At 42.3% G+C, this 20,659-nt stretch overlaps 1 protein-coding gene across 2 annotated transcripts in view; it reads left to right on the top strand.

Annotated features, from left to right (window-relative positions):
- The window catches only part of nags (N-acetylglutamate synthase), a 42,469-nt gene that overhangs the window by 10,881 nt on the left and 10,929 nt on the right, over positions 1 to 20,659 (top strand). The window contains exons 2-4 of one of the 2 annotated variants that reach the window (XM_080213450.1): positions 558 to 771; positions 4,277 to 4,366; positions 11,557 to 11,737. In XM_080213450.1, coding sequence (XP_080069576.1) covers positions 558 to 771; positions 4,277 to 4,366; positions 11,557 to 11,737 — 485 coding nt within the window. The remainder of the gene's footprint in view (positions 1 to 557; positions 772 to 4,276; positions 4,367 to 11,556; positions 11,738 to 20,659) is intronic. The other variant, XM_080213451.1, reaches the window with a different exon arrangement.

Genomic DNA, 20,659 nt, shown 5'->3' with positions numbered 1-20,659 from the left:
CTAAGCATTACGGTGGCACAGTGGTTAGCACTGCTGCCTCACAGTGCCAGGAACACAGGTTCAATTCTGGCCTCATTCACTATCTGTGTGGAATCTGCACTTTCTCCACATATCTGTGTGGGTTTCCTCCGGGTGCTCTGGTTTCCTCCCACAGTCCAAAGATGTGCAGGTTAGGTTGATTAGCCATGCTAAATTGAACCTAGTGTCAGGGTAATTAGGGTAAATGTGTGGGGTTACAGGAATGGGGCCTGGGTGGGATTGCAGATGGTACAGATTTGATGGGCTGAATAGCCTTATGTACTGTAGGAGTTCTATGATTTTATGAACCTTAGAAGTACTTTAAGACTTTACCACTGAATGGTTTCTCTCTCTCATTTAAGGTTACACCCGCTCGTAGTTATATAAACAGTTCAAACCCCACAAAGTATTTAATAAATTTCATTTAGTTTGCAAGCATGATAGTGAACAAGAGGCTTGTAGGCCTACTCTCTTTGACGGACAAACTCTGTTTAAAGGACAATGGCAGCAGTGGGATTGACATGATTTCTATTGTCTAGTTTTGGGAACGTAATTTCAGTGGAGGAAGATCTACTAAATTGGAGCCTAGAGTCGGGACACATTCCTATCATCTGCTCTGTGGGAGAGACCCCTGATGGACACTTGGTGCTTCTAAATTCCCTGGGTGTCGCAGCAACGATTGCCAAGATAATGCAACCCCTTAAAGTGATGTTTCTCAACAATTCGGGAGGTATCCAGGACTTTGAGAGAAAGGTGAGTAAAAGCATTTTGCTCATTTTCAAAGTGAGTTATTTCGGGACCTCCTGTCAAGGATAGATAATTGGTTTGATGTTTCTCACAGTGGAGTGTGAAACCGTATCAACTGGTCTCTATTTTAAACCGTGCAGAAAAATCAAATTGATTTGGATTTAGCAGCTATCCCGCTGGCTGGATCTTCCTGTCCCACCAACGGCAACTCCCCTTCCCCGCAGCATGGAAAACCCCGGTGCCAGCGATGGCCAGCAGCAAGATCTTCTGGTCCCAGTGGGCGGACCACTGCAAAACACGTGGTGTAGACACGGAAAATTCCGCCCATTGGTAACTCATCTACCCTTTAGCCTTCTCCCACTTCCAAGCCTGCCCATGTCAGTCCCTATGATCAGTAAGAAATCTGACAACACCAGTTTGAAGTCCTTTAACCTGGTGTTGTGAGACTTCTTACTGTGCTTACCCCAGTCCAACGCCGGCATCTCCACATCATGGAGTCCCTATGATGTCAGTTTGAACTCTCGCCACCCTCTTTCCACCAGTCCTCTAAATTGTCAACTCTTTTGTCAATCCTAAGTTGCTGCAGAGATCCTTTCCAGTCCTTGTCTCCCTCCTCCTCCCCCCGCTACCCCCCCCACACTCCCTCTCACCCCCGGGCTGTGAGAACATTCCTCCCTCTCACAGCCAGGTGCTCAGTGGAATGCTGCACAGGCAGTATTTCCAGACGTGGAGATGAAGTACTGTTTCTTTCCTCCCGTCCCATTCAAACATTGAGGTACCGTCCTTGGGGGAGTGAAAGTCAACGTTCCACCTAAGAAGGGGAGAAATGGAAAGAAGGTGGGGATTTTCTGGTGCATGGAATACACGCAAAGCGGCTGGGAGATTCAAACCAAATAGCGAGTATCTGTTGAATCAAGATATAACTTTTAAATACCAGAAACTGCCCTTGAAGATCATGAACCAAAACCTAAAAAGAGACAGCATTCTTTCATTTTTATTTATGGGCAGCATAGTGGCACAGTGCTTAGCACTGCTACCTCACGGTGCCAGGGTCCCGGGTTTGATTCCAACTGTCTTGGTGGATGGAGTTTGCGTGTTCTCCCTGTGTCGGCATGGGTTTCTTCCGGGAGTTCCAGTTTCCTCCCACTGCCCACAGATCTGCAGGTTAGGTTGACTGGCCATGCTAACTTGTCCCTTAGTGCCAAGGGGATTAGAGGGTAAATGCATGGGGTTGTAGGGATAAGGCCTATGTGGGATTGTTGTTGCTGCAGGCTCGATGAGCCAAATGGCCTCCTTTTGCATGGTAGGGATTCCACGATTTCATCCCTGACACATATTAGAATCCCAGCTGTGCAGAAGGAGGCTATTCAACCCAGCGAGCCTGCACCGACAACAATTCCACCCAGGCCCTATCCCTATAACTCCACATATTTACCTTGCTAATCCCGCCTGACACTAAGGGACAATTTAGCATGGCCAATCAACCTAACCTGCGCATCTTTGGGCTGTGGGAGGAAACCCACACAGATGTAGGGAGAAGGTGCAAACTCCACACAGTCACCCAAGACTGGGAATCAAATCTGGGTCCTTGGTGCTGTGAGCCAGCTAACCACTGTGCTACTGGGATGCATTAAATCATATAAAGAATTCTATCACAGGAACTTTCGTTTTCTAAACTCTTCCCAGCTTGTCCATGAGGATTAGAGGATAATAAATGAATGTTTCAGCATGATTTATGCTGTGTTAGAGGAAGTGGAGTTCATTTAAAGCATTTAGCTGAGGGTGCTGAATGTGGAGCGAATCTGAACATGGCCCTTTCAACTGTACGACTGGCTGCAGATTTTCACTGGCAGTTTCAGATAATAATCCGGGACAAGAATAACTTGGTATTTGTCTGCAAACATTCTACCGATAAGAACAGAGAATTCCCAACAATTCCTCATTCCCCAGATGTAGAAGAACAAGGACCTGTTGATTTCTGTCTTTTGATGTGGCTCTGCTTTTCATTAATGCAGAAGGAAAGTGTGGGTGGAATATTTTTAATGTTGAGTACTCCTTCAAATTGACATTTAGAGACTTGGAAATGATATCCTGAGATATTAGAATATGAATGCTCGTAAAATATGGTTGTTTGAGTTTCCTTCCATTATTATTTTAGAAAAAGAGTTAGCCCGTTTATTTTAACTTGAAACGGGAATAGGAATATGCATGAATGCATTAAACTTTTACATGTAAGTCCAAATTTCTTACAGCCATATCAATCTGAAGTGCTATCTTTACTGTCTTGTTAACCTGTAACCTCTAGTCCCGCTACTCTTCCACAACACTGAACTTACTTCCATTGAGATTAGTACATCATCCCATACATTTTGTAAATCCCATCTTAACCCCTCTCACCATCTTCTCTCCAACTCTTTGCAGCTTCCTTTGGTCTGCCAAAGAACTATACCATCCTTTCTGGTATAATCTGCAAATTTCAATACCATTCCAAATAGGTGTCTCTCCAAATCTTTCATGCACTCAACAAATAGAAATAGCTCCAGAACTGAACCCCCTGAGGAACCAGTGCCCAATCCCAACCACTCTGAAATGCCCCTGTTAACCCCTACATACTGTGTTCTGCCAAATAACCAATGTTCAATGGTTCAGCCGAATTCCATGCCCTTTGGCGCGCTCCAGTATTTTGTGCAGCATTACAAATGAAGCAACCCAATCAAACTAAGCTATGATTTTTCTGCCAATAGCAGCACAAAGCAGTACGTGTGCCAGAGGAGCTGTGTAGTGCAGTAATGTTGCTGAAATGAGCATGTATGCAAAGACTGGTTAGATGAGGGTCTTGTATGTATTGTAAGTAGTCCCTAACACTTTCCTTCTACTTTAATTAACAGTGGTGCATGCATTTGTTTTGTTTGTGGATATTGATAGCACACTACAGCAACCTGGATTTCAATCAACCCAGATGAAAATATTCCCTCTGTCTGTAAAGATCCCATGAGTAATGAGTCTGGGCAGTCTCACCCCAATTTCTGGTTGATATATGCCCATACCACAAGAAGCCCACAATTTGGCACTAAATTTTCAAAGTCATCGTAAAAATGGCTGGTGTGGAAATTATAGTTGGAATTATATGCCAGGTTGTTCAGGAAGAGTAAAGGGAGCTTTACTCTGCATCTGACTACACTATATTTGACCTGGGAATGCTTGATCGGGAACATGAATTAGGGAAGGCATTGCGTTATCCAATTTTGTCAGCACCAGCATCCCTCATGTTGATCAACACACCAATTCACCAAAGCTTATATTTAATAATGCAGATTTTCCCAGTTTCAGCATAAATCAGGCATTCACATCCAGCATATCATGGGGCCCCTGGCAGTACGTCTGGGTCACTAACTGGGAGAGTGGCCATAGCAGTTTGTGAAAGGTGACTCCCCTGGCAATGCCAGTTTCAGAGACTCTTCTGCAGCTGGCCTGGATCAGACGAGAAGACCTCATTGTAATTGTTTTTCAGTTTCGTCGTTCTCAACGCGTTGCCTCAAGTGCCAATGGGCGTTTTCAACATCGAATCTCTCTTGATACCAGATGTATGGAGGACCTTCAGGTAGGTTGGTGGAGTCAATTTTGGCACCAGCCCATCAAGAAGATGGTTGGACGCTTGCCCCACTCCCTCCCTGGTAAACCTGCTTCTACTGTCAGCAGCAGAGATTGGTAGAAGTGGGCTTGTCCCTTCTTTTGTGGGAGACCAGGTCCAATCACTCTTACATGTAGCCCAATGTTTGGGTAACACAGATCCCTCGAGGCCTTTACTTTATTACTTATTATTGTATTTCTTTTTCAAATCCATGAGATCCACAGAGGCAGTATGTTGGAGCACCATATCTCAGTTGTACATAAGGTGAGAGACACCAAGTCAAAGTCAGAATGCTCTCCCTGCTCAGGTGGAGAGAAATCTGAAGGAAAGCAGTCAGTGCAGAAAAAAATTTGGCGGTCTGACTAGCTTGCTGCTGTTTTGCCTACATTTGCATGAGAAACAAATTTACCCTCGTACTAAACAAATTAAATCAACAGATCAAAATTTGTTCCGTTCAGTGATTTTGAAGTACTTCTAATGGTGTTTGAATTAGAAAAGAAGTTATTATATGGAACAGCATATGTTTGAGAACAAGTACCAAAGCAGTTATTTATTCATTAATTCTAATTTGTAAGTTTCCCTTTTGCTGTCTTATATTTTGCCTGAACTCCCCCTCTCTCTACCCTCCTCAGGAATACATGTAGTTGACACAAGCTGCAGGACTTTCCAGCCGACTTGTCCCAAGGCTGGGAAATCCTGCCCAAGGAGAGGCAGATCTTTACACCGTCCGTATCCCTCTCACTATGATTCCCTTGGCAGGCGGGATGGGAAAATTCCATCCATGGTGCATGAGAGCTGACACAACTGTATTTCTGACTTTTCTCTTTCTCCATGGGGACATTCCTCAGTCACGTCCACCAACAATGGCAATGTGAGAACAGGAACTCCATGTGTGAGGATCTCTCGAACACCTCTTGCTATCCTAGATAGGATTTAGGAAAAAGGAGACTTTGGAAGGAGTGTCACAACGAGGCCCAAGGAAAGGGTGAAGTTTGTAACAATCCACTTGTGGGGCTCGGGAAACGCAAGGGAGAAATGATCTATGCAGATAAGAATGGTTACTATGAAGAAAGAGCCAGAGTTTCAGGCGTATTAAATGCCATTGTTACATCTCAGAAAGGCAGAGACCCCTTAAAAATAAAATTGGCTTTTTGTTACTAAAAATACTCCACTGGTGAATACTTGACCGCAACTCCAAATTCCACCTTCATCTACTTGATCAGTTCACCATCTCTAGGAGCAGTTTACAGCAGCTCCATGGAATTATCAGTGTTCCGCTCCAGAAATTAGGATGTACTGTACTGACTGCAGGGAAATTACTTTGTGAGCTGATTAAGAGATCATCTGTCACTGGTGTTGTAGTTCATTCAGAATGCAGAGTAAGTTAGTTTAATTGTTTGATTTGTTAGAGAAGTTGAGGAGAATTGAAATGAGATCCCGATGAGCGCAAGGGATTTCTTTTTATCTCCCTTCACTAAGGCACAAGGCTGTGTTGCAGTGTCTGTCTGTATTCAGTATTCATTGTGCAGTACGTTTGCAGTAGTCACACCTTAGATTGTAATTCTCAAGCTAATATTTCACCCACTTCAGAAGGGTCTGAGATTAAGGTCCCAATATTTGAACTAGATGGTTATCATTACGGTGGCACAGTGGTTAGCAGTGTTGCCTCACAGTACTAGGGACCCGGATTTGATTCCAGCCTCAGGTCACTGTCTGTGTGGAGTTTGCACATTCTTCCTGTGTTTGGATGAGTTTCCTTTGTATGCTCTGGTTTCCACCCATAGTCCAAAGATATGCAGGTTAAGTTGCTTTGGCTGTGCTAAATTACCCCTTGGTGTCAGGAAGATAGGAAGATTAGCAGAGTAAATATGTGGAGTTAGGCCTCAGTGGGATAGATGTCATTGCAGACTCGATGGGCCGAATGTTCTCATTTTGCACTGTACAGATACTATGATTCTAGGATTAAATCCAAGGCGGTATATCTAAATCAGTACATCTATGATCTAAATCAGATAATCATTTAAAAGATGGGCCAGGTACTAAGGTCATCCGCAGGATGGTTCAAGCCGTGTGTGGTGCTGTGTGCTATAATAAGGAATAGTTTGGGGATTGTGAATCCTTATGATAAGCTCAATCAGCCATGACTTTGAAGGGAAGTTGATAAATGGAACTGAGATTCCTCCATGAAGGAAGGAGACAAAAACCACGCACGACATAAGGAACAGGGAAGACTTGTTGAGCCTACTCCATCATTCAAAAACATCATGGCTGATCTGAGTGTGGCCTTAAGTCCACTTTCCTGCCTGCCCCTCAGTTATGGCTAACTTCCTTGTAGATCAAGAACCTGTCTAACTCAGCCTTAAATATATTCAATGACGTAGCATCCACCTCTGAAATATTGAAAGATTACTGACCAGTGGAGAAGAAATTCCTCCTCATTTCCATCTTAAGGGGAGAACCCCCTATTTTGAAACACTCCCCTTAGTCCTGGACTCCACCATGCAAACAACCTCTCAGCATCTACCATGTCAGGTCTCCTCAGAATTTTACATGTACGAACAAAATCACCTCTCATTCTTCTAAACTCCAGTGGATATAGGCCCAACTTGCTCACCACATAAGACAACCCGTTCATTCTAGGAATCAGCTGAGTTTACTTTCTTTGAACTGCCTTCAATGCAAGTACATCGCTCCTTAAGTAAGGAAGCCAAAACTGTATGCAATATTGTATGTGCAGTCTCACCAATACCTTGCACAGTTGTAGCAGGACCTCCTAATGTTTATACGCCATCTCCCTTACAATTGGCCTTCTCAATGACTTACTCTATCTGCGTGCTAAGTCGTCTTACACAATTCCTACACATCATCTCCTACCTACCATCAGCAGACAGTCAACAGGCTACTTGTATGCCCCCTCAGCAGGCTAATTTATGGGAGGCCTAAAAGAAATGGAGAAAAAGCATGCTATTGCAATCCCCATTGTTTATCAAATTACTGATAATTCTGTTTCTCTACTTCCGACTACCTGCTTCATCTTTTTAAAGGTTTCTTCCCCAGCTGAATAGATGCCTCCACCTAACCTTCCAGCCTCCTCAACGCCTCCCCTCAACCTCCAGACCTCTGCCAGAGCTGTACTCAATACACTGGTATGAGGCAGATAGCAAACACTTGTGTTCATTTACTTGTTTTAAAAGAGAGAGTTCTTACTGCCTCAACATGACAAATTGGAACAAGTTTTAATTCCTAACACTTCATATAAACTGGTTGATATTATGTATTCAGTGAGCTGATTAAATGGGAAATGATGATCATTTAATGAAGGATATTTGATGATAACTATAAGGAATTGATGTTTGTTACAGAAGTGAGTTTTGTGGGGCCTACCTAAAGCGAAATGAGCACTTTGGCTAGAGTCTTCTGCCTGTGATCTTGCCAGCCCACAATTTCCCTCCATATGTTTTGTGGTTGGAACCCAGTCCATTGCCAACAAGGGCTCTTTGCATGTTCCTTTCAAATGGCCTTTTAAAGCCCTCTGGTTTCCATGTGTTTATTTGCGTGATTTCATTTTGGCATTCATTGGTGTGCTGATTAAGTGGATGGTGTACAGTCTGCACCGGGTGAGATACAAGTTGGTTCCTGCCTCTGGCAGTACTGAGATAGGACAAGTAGAATGTGGCAGTTGTTTTTCTATAGCGGTCAAGCTGCTATTACAAGCAAATGAAGTGGATGTAATGGTTGCATGGTTGGCTGAGGCAGCATTGTGCATGTCATATGCATGGTTGAGATGTGTTGGACTTGTCGAACAGACAGAATTTAGTAGTTTTCATACAATGTGTCATTTATTTGTCAATGATCATGCCTTAGCATACAAAATATCAATAATATGATAGCCTTGACTTGATAGTAATATATCAATCTGATTTATTGCTGTTTTACATACATTCTATCGTGTGCACACTGGTCAGCCTACTGTTGTACATCATTATCAAAATTTTCTCTAAACTATACTTGGGATAATGAAAAGGAAAGTGAATCAATGCCATAAGTCCACAGTGCTGGATTTTCCATATCTTCTCAAGTGAAAGTAAGCGTCTGACAACCAAATATTGTACCTAATGCATAGAAAAAATACTCCTTACACATGTAAAATGTCATGTTAGCAGTGAAGACAATTGGACAAAAATAGATAAACTTCTCACAAAATATATCGGCAAATATTTGTCGTAGGAAGTACAATAAGGAGTTTAGGCTTCTGTGTGGCCAATGGAATCAAATTAGTATGATGTGAGCACTGCCATCAGACCATTCTATGTGTAACTTTCAAAACGCTGGATTTCTCCACACCATTTTAAAAAGCATTTAGATAGTTATATGGGTAAGATGGATATAGAGGGATGTGGGCAAATGCAGGCAATCGGGACTAGGGCCGACTATACTATAAACCTCTATAACTCTATGACTTTGAAGATCAGTACTCACTAATTCATTAGATTGTCAATATGCCCTATAAAAATGGGCATAAGACATATTTTCAGTGCAGAAATGTTCTGTATTGACATCTTCAACTGTGATTCTACTCAGTTGAAAGTTCCTGCCTTGAATGATCTATCCAAAGCGTTACACTTGGTCCATGCAACAACCTCATCCCATGAATAAATTTTTTTTAAAAACTGTAGAGGAAATTGTGAAATATTCTGAAAACTTTGCACGGTTTGTGAAGTTCACCATAAACCATTTTCAAGTTCCATGGTTTTGAGGAACCCCACCAGATAGCCTGTCTGCCGAACTCTTTGTTGATGCCTCATACATACAGGACAGCGTGGCTCCAATATGCTTCCTTCAGGATAGAGTTTCATAAAGGAAACCTATCCCAAGTTTAGGCCTTAGTCTTAGAATTTCTGTAGTTTCAGGTACTAAATATTTCAGAATCAGTCTTGGACATAACATAAGAAATAGGAGCAGGAGTAGGCCAACTAGCCCCTCGAGCCTGCCCTGCCATTCAATAAGATCATGGCTGATCTGTCGTGGCTCAGTTCCACATTCCCGCCCTCTCCCCATAACCCTTAATCCCCTTGCCTATCAAAAACCTATCAACCCGCGTCTTAAAAATATTGAGCGAGGCAGCCTCCACCACTTCAACGGGCAGAGAATTCCAGAGATTCACCACCCTTTGAGTGAAGAAGTTCCTCCTCAACTCCGTTCTAAACTGCCCCCCCTTTATCCTGAGGCTGTGCCCTCTAGTCCTACTGTCCTTTCTGAGCGGGAAGAGCCTCTCCACCTCTATCCTATCCATCCCATTCAACATCTTGTACGTCTCAATGAGATCTCCCCTCATTCTTCTAAACTCTAACGAGTACAAGCCTAGTTTATTCAGCCTCTCCTCATAGTTCAACCCCCTCAACTCCGGAATCAGCCTAGTAAACCTCCTCTGCGCTCCCTCCATGGCCAAAATATCCTTGCGTAAGTGCGGCGACCAAAACTGCACACAGTACTCCAGCTGCGGCCTCACCAGTGCCCAGTACAGTTGCAGCAAGACCTCCCTACTTTTATATTTAGTCCCCCTCACTATGAAGGCCAGCATCCCATTTGCCTTCCTGACCACCTGCTGCACCTGCAGGCTGGGTTTTTGCGACTCATGCACAAGGACCCCGAGGTCCCTCTGCACCGTCGCATGCTGCAGTTTTTCGCCACGTAAGTAATAGTCTTTCCTACCATTATTCCTACCAAAGTGGACAACCTCACATTTGCCAACATTAAATTCCATTTGCCAGTTCCTGGCCCATTCGCCCAGCCTATCTAGATCCTTCTGCAGACTCTCCACACCCTCCGCACAATTTGCCGTTCCACCAATCTTGGTGTCATCAGCAAATTTCGACACCATACACTCGGTTCCCTCCTCCAGATCATCTGTATACATGGTGAATAGCTGAGGCCCCAGCACCGACCCCTGGGGCACTCCACTAGTCACCAACCGTCAATCCGAATAGCACCCATTGACCCCCACTCTCTGCCTCCTATTTGACAGCCAATCCTCTATCCACGCTAACACCCTACCCCCAACTCCATGCCCCCTGACCTTCTGCAATAACCTCTTGTGAGGCACCTTGTCAAACGCCTTCTGATGTTTAGAAAGCATAAGTTTCAAAAGTGCCTTTGGTTATTGGTGAAGCTCATGAAGCAATTACTTTAATATTTTAACATTAAAAATCATTCTGTTTGCTTTGTGATCTTGAACCTTTCTGTTATCAACAATGAGACAGAGGAAGTAACTGTGTCATCCAGTGATAGGCAATCTAGACTAATGAGTGGGCTGCCTGAGTGACCCTCCTTCAGCTTAGTGGACTGCAGGCTGGGCTTGTTCACTAACCATGACCCCATCAACAAGATTAAATACATTCAACACAGGCTGAATATTTCATAATGACTTATAGAAAATGTTTAAATAATCAAATGGTAAAAACAAAAGAAATATTTACACTTTTGGACGCAGAGGGAGCGCACGGCTCTGGTTCAGTGTTGTGAGCAATCAACATGCACCTCACCTCACTTCCCCTTGCGTATCACTTCAGTCACAACGGTAATAATGAAACTATACGCGTGGAACTCAGAATGTGGCAAACCTGCGGGATGGACCACAATCAACAAAAATGACTTGTAGGCTGTACTCGGAACCCAGATGGGATGTGTGTGGCCTCAGGTTATCCACCACTGGTCCAATCTGTGAGGACCATACTAAACTTTCCATCTAAACGGATAGATGCCAAAACTGTGCATCCTGTAAACTGGTCTCTCAAATTTCTCCCTCTTTAAATTCTTCACCTGATAAATGAACTACTCCCCAGTCTCATTATGGCAGCATATAGTTATTCCTAGGGAAAATAATTAGAGGGGCTGATTTTAAACTCGAGTGATTTGGCATTATTTTTGCATGCAAACAGGAGACACAGCAGGCCTTAGAGTCAAGCTGACAGTTGCACTGTACAATACACAGACAAGTAAGGCGCACACTGCAGAATGACATTCCCTGATTTATCCCAACTGTAATGACCAGCTTTCGTGCCACGTTCTGTGTGAATTACGAGCCTGTGTAATATTCATGTGGAGTTCCATTCCCATACCTTCCAAGGTGACTGATCAGCATGTTCTTTTGCACGGTGCAGGTTGTGGGACAGGTCAACCTTCCGTCGGACCTCGACCTTCTTTCAAACGCAAACTGGATTAGTCAGAAGGAGGAAGAGAAAGCAAAAGTGATCACAGATCTCCTCAATCACATGCCATCAGAATCGTCTGCTGTCATCACCTCTGCCAACACCATACTCACAGAGCTCTTCAGTCACAAAGGTATCATTCTGCCATTTAAGATTCCTGCTGTATTTTAGACATTAATGTATTATAAATAGGAAATATTCAACTCTGGTCAGTCAATGGAATGACGTGTTGTTGGTTTTCCATGCAAACATTAGATTCTACCTTCATATTTCTCTTTATCTCTATACATAGAACATAGAACACTACAGCACAAACAGGCCCTTCGGCCCACGAGTTGCACCGATCACATCAACACCTACCAATCCATAGACCTATCTATAACCCCCTAATTAGATGGGGGTTACATCTAATGCCTTCAGCATTCTGGGCCACAAGCTCTGGAATTCAGCCGTATATCTGCTTAAAGTGTTTATGTGGACACCAGACATAATAACAGCAGCAGTTACTGACTGCACAAGTCAAGGATCCATTGGATTTGTTTCTCCTGTGTCAGTGGGACACTGTGCAGGAAGTGACCAATTTAGAAAGGAGGAGAAAGCAGGAGATAAGTCAGTAAACAGTCGTCAAATTATGTTGTGGTTGGCATCAAAGCTTTTATGTTGTAGAAGGAAGCAGGAGCTGTGGGAGTAAGTAGACTCAGCCTGTCCTACAGAAGTAAATTGAAGTGACTCACCTGATGAAGGAGCAGCGCTCCGAAAGCCTGTGATTCCAAATAAACTTGTTAGACTTCAACCTGGTGTTTGTGAGACTTCTTGCTGTGCCCACCCCAGCCCAACGCCGGCATCTCCACGTCATGATATCAACACAGTGAAATAGAGGCAGGAGGACAGTATATTGGAAGCTTCGGTGAAACATGAGAGAAGCATTCAGAGGATCAATGACCAGGATGTTGTAGATAAATAAAGATAAGTTGGGTTGCAATGGCCAGAGAGTGTGCAGTTGTAAGGTACAACTTTAGAAGGATATCCTATGATATCACAAATGTTTTGCTATACCTTGTCCTGGTGCATAACAAAGGTGTTTTAAGAGCCTCCACAGATTGTAAAGCAGATTTCAAGTCTTGAATGGTCTTGCTGACTATAGAGCAATGATCATGCCTGTGCTTATTGAACTACCTTAGCTCCTGGTCCAGTGACATCTCATTTTTTGGATTGTCATCTCTATGTTCAAATTCACCCATAGTCTTGTCCCACCAGTGTCTGTCACTTCCTCTAACCCTATAACACTCCAAGAACTCTGTACTCCTCCTGTTCTCTCTTGTACATCCCTCTTTCTGTTCTTGTCACCACTGGTGACTTTACCTTCAGCATTCTAGGCCACACACTCTGGAATACCCTCCCTAAAATTCTCCACCTCTCCTCCTTAAGATAGCTCCTTAGAACCTAATCCCTTTGATCAAGATTTTACATAGAGCTCCTAACATTTCCCTGAGTAGCTTGATGTCAAATATTTTCTGATAACTTCTTGGGACCTTTTATTATATTAAAGTTTCTACATAAATTGCTGTTGGCGCGAGGAAAATAAGTTTTTGACATACAGGAGCAGAGACAGCCAGAATTTCACCACCTCCCACCCCAAAATTGCTTGGAAGGGATTTCCTTCCAGATCCTACCCACCTCAACCCAGATGCAATTTAACAGTGGGGAAGGCAGGGCCTGAGGTGGGAAGCCTGCCCATGCCCTTTTCCCACCCAGTCTCAATTTTTAGAGTTGGATCATGGTGCCAAACTGAGAGTCTCCAACATCAGGTAGGTTGGGGAGTGGGGGGAGCCTCCATTAGAAGACCTGTCAGATTTGGGGTGCCCACTCCTCAGAGATCTCGGAGCTCCAGTCTTTCCTCTTCCCCCATCCCTTCCAAGGGCATTCCCTATCCTCCCAGCCACAGGTCCCCTAGTATTTTCCTAAAGTGTGGTCTCAGGTCTTAGAATCAGGCATGGCACTGCTGTACCTCTTCTGGTCATTGCAGTGCTGTACCTGGATGCGTTGGAGATGAGCTTGATCTAATGAAGGTCTTTAAAATGGCCAAGGAATTTAAATGGATGGCAAAAGAGAAATGATTTAATCTGGTGGAGAAATCCAGAAGAGGGGGCTTAATCTTAAAGCATAAGATAGCCTTCTTAGAATTGAAATTGGGAGTCTTTTCTTTTACACAATGGTTAACAGGAATATGGAACTTTCTGTCTTGGAAGACTTTGGATGCTGGGTCAAATGAAATGTTAAAGACTGAGTTTGAAAGGTTTATGTTGGGTATAGGTATCATGGAATATCAATCAAGGGAAGATATATTGAGTTGAAGTACAGATCAGCCATGATCTCATTGAATGGTGGAACTGACTGGTGTAGCTGAATCGCCTATTCCTATTCCTGGGCATCACTTGCTGCTGTGTAAGGATATGTAGTCACAGTGTGGAGATGCCAACATTGGACTAGGGTCAACACAGTAAGAAGTCTCACAACACTAGGTTAAAGTCTAACAGGTTTATTTGGTAGCAAATGCCACAAGCTTTTAGGGCTCTGCCCCTTCATCAGGTAAGTGGGGAGTTCTGGTCACAAACAGAGCACATAAAGTGACACACTCAGTTTACAGAATACTGATTAGAATGCGATTCTTTACAGCTAATCAAGTCGTAAAGGTGCAGACAATGTGAGTGGAGATAGCATTTAGCATGGGTTAAAGAAATGTGTATTGTCTCCAGACAGGACAATAAGTGAGATGTTGCAAGCCCAGGCAAGTCATGTGGGTTACAAATAGTGTGACATGAACCCAAGATCCTGGTTGAGGCCGTCCTCGTGTGTGGAATTTGGCTATCAGTCTCTGCTCAGCGACTCTGCGCTGTCGTGTGTCGTGAAGGCCGCCTTGGAGAACGATTACCCAAAGATCAGAGGCCGAATGCCTGTAAGCACTGAAGTGTTCGCCAACAGGAAAAGAACACTCTTGCCTGGTGATTGATCACAGATGCCACGGATTTGACATGAGAACACCATCCACCAGGTGCACGGTACATATTCTTGCAACTCGGCCAATGTTGTCTACCTAATACGCTGTAGAAAAGGATGTCCTGAAGCATGGTACATTGGGGAACCGTGCCCAGACAACAGACGAACGAACACCGCTCAACAATCACCAGGCAAGACTGCAAGACTTCATCGTCATAGTTCACACAGTTAACCATCATTTTACATTGTTCGAGAATCAATAATTGATACTGAAGGGTAATTTCAAAAATTCACAACCTAAATCCATATTGAGAGCAAAAATTCGAACTTGTTATTTAAATTGTACCAATGTTGCTAACGGTAATTCCCATCTCCATGCAGCCCACATCTTGCTGGGATTTTCCTGAAGGACTAGTTATTGGATTCTCTGCGCTCCATCTGTGAGCATTAGGGTTAGGGTTAGTTCTGGGATTCTTCACTAGCTCCACTCCAGGGCTGGAATTCTCCAATGTTGTTCACCCTGTCACCACGGCCAGTGTGAACGGAGAACATGGCACTCAGCCAAATCTCCATTCACAGCGGCGGGACTGGAGAATCGCAGCCACGGACGAGGTCAGAGAATTCCAGGCCGTGTCTGGTTTGAAAGATCATTTTTGTTGACACGCCATGGGATTACTAAACCATTCTTGGTAGCCTGCCAAGTTCATTTTGTGTCACAAATCGAGTTTGACACAAGGTAACTGCCTTTGATGCCTCCCTTCCAATCCTGGAATTCAGTGGTTCTGTGTGTAGCATTCCTTCCCCTCTTTTGAAACCTAGATTTTCCAGACTCATAAGGCAATTTTCTGAGCCATTTTCTGATGTTTGTGTACATAGAACTTTCAGATTTGTCTACATTCAGTTAATGGGTTCATTCTTACTATGTTGATACTCATTGTCAGTATGCTGCTAAATGATTAGTAGTATAATTTTCTGTTAGAATAATTACATCATTGTGTTGAATAACTAAGTAGAGAAGGTGAAGTGGAAATTTAGCACAAAGGCAATAGAAAATGCATGGTGGCACAGTGGTTAACACTGCTGTAGCACAGCGCCAGGGGCCCAGGTTCAATTCCAGCCTTGGCTGACTGTCTGTGCCTGCGTGAGTTTCCTCCGGGTGCTCCAGGTTCCGTTCAGTCCAAAGATGTTCAGTTAGGTTGAGTGACGATGCTAAATTGACCCTTAGTTTCAGGGGGATTAGCATGGGGTTATGGGGATAGGGCCTGGGTGGGATTGCTATCAGTGCATGCTCGTTGGACAGAATGGCCTCCTGCACTGTAGACATTCTATGATAACCCATCACAAGTTGTCTTTTTGTTCACTGGAAATTGAACACTAGAACTATTTCATCGAGGGAAAGAAATGTGTTGAATTTGCAGTTGAAACTTCTACTTTTAATTCTGCTTCACCAAGGAAATGGGTTGTGCAAAGTTATTTATAAGAAGTAAATATATATAATGTGAGCAATAATTGACCAGAACTGTGTGTGTTAGTGACTATCTGTAGGAACTGCTAAATTGTCTGTTGGCAATACCCCTATTTGTCCCTTAGCATTCTAATTCACAGCTGTCGATCTCCCCCTTGAAAACTCTTATGCTGAAATACTATTGTGACACGTTAACCAGTATTTCAGGTAATATATGGTACTTATTTGCCTGAATTTTACCGGCACACACACGCTGTAGCGGGCAAGGCTTGCAGAACAACATTCTCCATTAGCCTCGAGAGGGCAAGGTAGTAAAATTCCAGCAATTTTCTCCTTTGTCCAAAACTGAATATTTGCCATGCACTGAAGGGCTATTTCTGAATATCAACTGAACAGTTTTTTTTTCCCCAGGGTAGTTTCCCTAACTCTATACTCTTAGTTCAAAAAAAAAGTTCAAAATCTTAGAATTGTAATATTGGCCTAAATGGATACATGCGCAAACTAATTTGGACAATTCCAACTAATCAGAGAGAGTTGAGAAAACTCACGTGGGTTCAGTGCAAAATCAGGTTTATTTTAATTGCTTCTCTGACTATCTGATCTTCAGAATTTGCCAGTGATGCTTCCTGTGGAATGCATTCAAGCACTGTTTTTGTATAGTCCATATCTCTGATCTGGAAAAAGACTAGAATAACTTCAGACAAGGGACTGGATGTTTTGACCTGCTGGTAGGCATTGTTCGGGGGGGGGGGGGGGGGGGGGGCGACATGGAAAATACGATGGGTAGCTATTCCACCAGCTTCCCACCCATCCTCCATAATACTGTTGACGGACAGGGGACAAAATCAACAGCCTGCTGACTGTCTTGAAAAAAATCATAAACAAGGAATTGACCTGAATGTAACACCATGGGGGCGATTGTACAAAAAAAATTCAAAGTCCAGGGAGAAGTTCTGATCCATTTTTTGGGTGGATCCAAATCTGTGATCTTATGCACTTAGGGTTAAAAAAAAAAAGCTTTGAGCTTTGACAAAAGGTCGACAGGACTCAAAATGTCAGCTCTTTTCTCTCCCACTGCAAACGCTGCCAGACCTGCTGAGATTTTCCAGCATTTTCTCCCTTTGTTTCAGATTCCAGCATCTGCAGTAATTTGCTTTTAACTTCATTGCAGTGTTAATGTAAGCCTACTTGTGACATAAATAAATGACTTATTGGAGCTGGAAGGCATGAAATCCAATCCTTCTGGAATATCAAAGCCAATTATCCAGAAAGTGTTTGGAAAAGCTGCCCTCAGCCAACAACCTCCAGAGGTCACTTTGTGTAACAGTGCAGATTATTGAGAGAACCATGGTGGAAAGCAATTAGGCCATTAACTAGCCCACCTCAAACCCAGAAATAACTCAGGAAAAGTAATGGAGCAAAGACATGAGACTTGAACATTATGGAGCCATTGCAGAGATTCTTTCATAAAAGTGGCATTCTCATTCTGTGTTACATTCCATTTGAAGGCTAGGCCTGATATCCAAGGTCTGTTCTGTACACTGGCGCATAAGCAGCCACCTTCTCTATCTGTTTCGTTGGAATGGCCAGATAGTCTTCTGTTCCACACGTACAACCAGATGGTGTTACTGTTACAGTAAGTTTAACATTTAGTTTTTGTACAGGTACTAATTAAGCTTTTCAATGGACACATGACACCATACTATATCAAAATTTGTGAATGATTTCAAACTGAGTGTAAGGTTAACACTGAGGAAGAGAAACAAAATACAAAACATTAACAAAGAGCATATAAATAGCAAAATAATTTCAATATAGATGAGGAGGAGATGGTGCATTTATGGTTGAGGAACTAGGATGTCACCTACCTGGAAGGTAGTTTAAATGGAGCAAAGGTGCAGAGGGAGAAAGGAAAAGAATTTACAAATCATTAGGAAGAGTTAACAAAGTTAAGAATGCAAATCAAGTACCATAATTCATTTTTGGAGGAATAGAATTCAAAAGGAAAGTTGTATTAAATTTACAGAAAATGGCACTTGGACTTCTGTGTGCAGTCCTGCTCTTGGCATGAAAACAAAAGGTGCAGATGCACTGGGAAGGTGCAAAAAATGAGTTTGATTTGATATTTGATTTATTATTGTCACATGTATTAATATACAGTGAAAAGTATTGTTTTTTGCACATTGTACAGACAAGGCATACTGTACATAGAGAAGGAAAGAGTGCAGAATGTAGTGTTACAGTCATAGCTAGGGTGTAGAAAAGACAACTTAGTGCAATGTAGGTCCATTCAAAAGTCTGATGGCAGTAGGGAAGAAGCTGTTCTCGAGTTGGTTGGTATGGGGCCTCAGACTTTTGTACCAGACGTTTGTAAGGTTGATAGCAGAATGGAGAAGTTATAAATATCAGGAAATGCTGAACAGACTGGGACACTTTTTCTTCTCAGATTGAGAGCTGAGCTGATCGAAGTCCTTCAAATTGTGAAGAGGTTTAATATGATAGTCATGAATAAAACCAATAAAGAATCCAGGAGAAGCTCCTTCATTCAGAATGGTTACATGGTGTAGTTGAGCTCAATAGTGTAGATACATGCAAGTGGAATCTAAATAGGGTATATGAGGAAGGAAATAGAAGAGTATGTTAATTGGTGAGATGAAGAAAAGTGTAAAGAGATTCATAAAGAGCATACACATTGATATTGACCTGTAGAATTAAATGGCCTGTTCCTCGGTTGTTAACATTGTGTAAAATCTCTGTGCATTTTATTAACATTTCGTTTAAACAAAAAAATTCTTCTCATGTCTCCCTTTTATATGTTGTTCCTATTTTGGAATATGTAAAAAAAAGGCCTGATACAGGATTGATTGTCAGCATTGAAATCCCATGTTTGTGGCATTTGGAAAGTGATCAAATGTTAAGCCATATCCTGCCCTCTTATACTTCAATTTTTTTTATTGCACGTTGGGCGTGACTTGTTGGGTGTCAACTGTTTTAGTTTTCAAGATCGTACATAATCAATTTGACTTATTATTTGCTATTTAATTTATTATTATCACATATATTAGTATACAGTGAAAAGCATTGTTCTTTGCTCACTATATGGCGAAGCTTGCCGTTCATAGAGAAGGAAACGAAAGAGTGTAGAATGTAGTGTTACAGTCATCGCTGGAGGCATAGAACAAGAGTAAAAAAACTTGTTTTCAAAGTTATTTTCAGTCCATTTTGCTCAATGTACTGATTGAGGTAAGGAGCTGATTAAGGCTTATTCTACATACATCTTATTCAACAATCTCACAGACAAGTATCAAGATGAACTCAGCTGCTCTGGCAACTAGTAGCCCGTTGTGGTTTTCTGGAGAACCCAAACATTTGGAGCTGCAAATTATCGGGAGCATACTGGTTTGTTTGTTTTTTCAGCTCATTAGTTGGCTTTAAACCTGGATGAGGAGAAATTAAAATAGTCGCTTCGCACAAAAGTATTAGTTTCTTTAATTATCAAAGAGCTCAAACCTACTTTTTAAAAGCTAATTGTGCAGAAGATGTGTCCTCTGTATAACATGGAGCTATCTTTGCAGGCTGCTGAACTATTTATGTTTTGCTTCACATTCAACTTCTACACACAAAGGAGTGGTAGTACTGGTCTAGGAACATGCCTGACTTTTAATTGAAGCGTGCAACAAGTGAACAAAATAGTCAATTGCCAATCTCAACCTGTGTAACTAGCAAATTGATATTTCAAGTAGTATTTACAAAATGTTTAGTCTGCCTCACTGTATGAAGTGGAAAGATATACATCTGTGATGACATTACAATTCAATGACTTGCACACATATAGGCCAGTGGATGATCTAGTGGACAAGCTTGATTTATGTGAATCGGTCACATTTCTATGATACTCGTCCACTCATCTACGTTTCCCAAAAGACCAAGTCAGTGGAATCCAAGTATCCCTCTCTTGAAAGATCAATTTTTTTTTTAAGTCATATGTTTCTTGAGTAATTCTCTGCAATCTCTCTTCCTAGCGAATGCTAGAGTGGTGATTTTTGATGGTAGTTGCAGTGAGGTGGGAGGAGGATTGCTTGGAATTGGTGACTCATGGTGGAAAAGATTAACAATGCACACTCAAAAAGTTGGCCCATTTAAATTGCCCATTTGTCTGGTATGGAGAGAGATAGCTTCTTCCAGTTATAGACTGAGTGGATATTAGATTTACCATATAGATTTGCATGACCAAGAAATATAATCAAACTACAGCAACAACTTGTATTTATTTACAGCACCTTTAACATAGTGGGTGAGAAAAGATGAACTGGATGGTCGCAAACAAGTTTTTAAATTTATTTTCTGCTTAGATACCTTTTCTAATACAAATATATTTAGTTTTTAATGTGAACCCAATCAAACCAGTTTTTTTTCAGTCCAAGAAAGAGCTACTAACACCAAGGAAAATCAATGAAAGAGACGATGACACATGTGCAAATATCAGAAATAAGACTGCAACACACAGGACATACTTGCCAATTCAGTTAATACTTAATTATTTACGAGCTGTGTTCATGAAAGAGCCAGACAAATTTTCTTGTGCTTAACAAA

Source organism: Carcharhinus amblyrhynchos, chromosome 27, assembly GCF_965287045.1.
Source record: "Carcharhinus amblyrhynchos chromosome 27, sCarAmb.v2.hapA, whole genome shotgun sequence".
Classification (NCBI taxonomy): domain Eukaryota; kingdom Metazoa; phylum Chordata; class Chondrichthyes; order Carcharhiniformes; family Carcharhinidae; genus Carcharhinus; species Carcharhinus amblyrhynchos.
The sequence above is the reverse complement of the archived record's forward strand: the minus strand, read 5'-3'. Positions and strand labels throughout refer to the sequence as shown.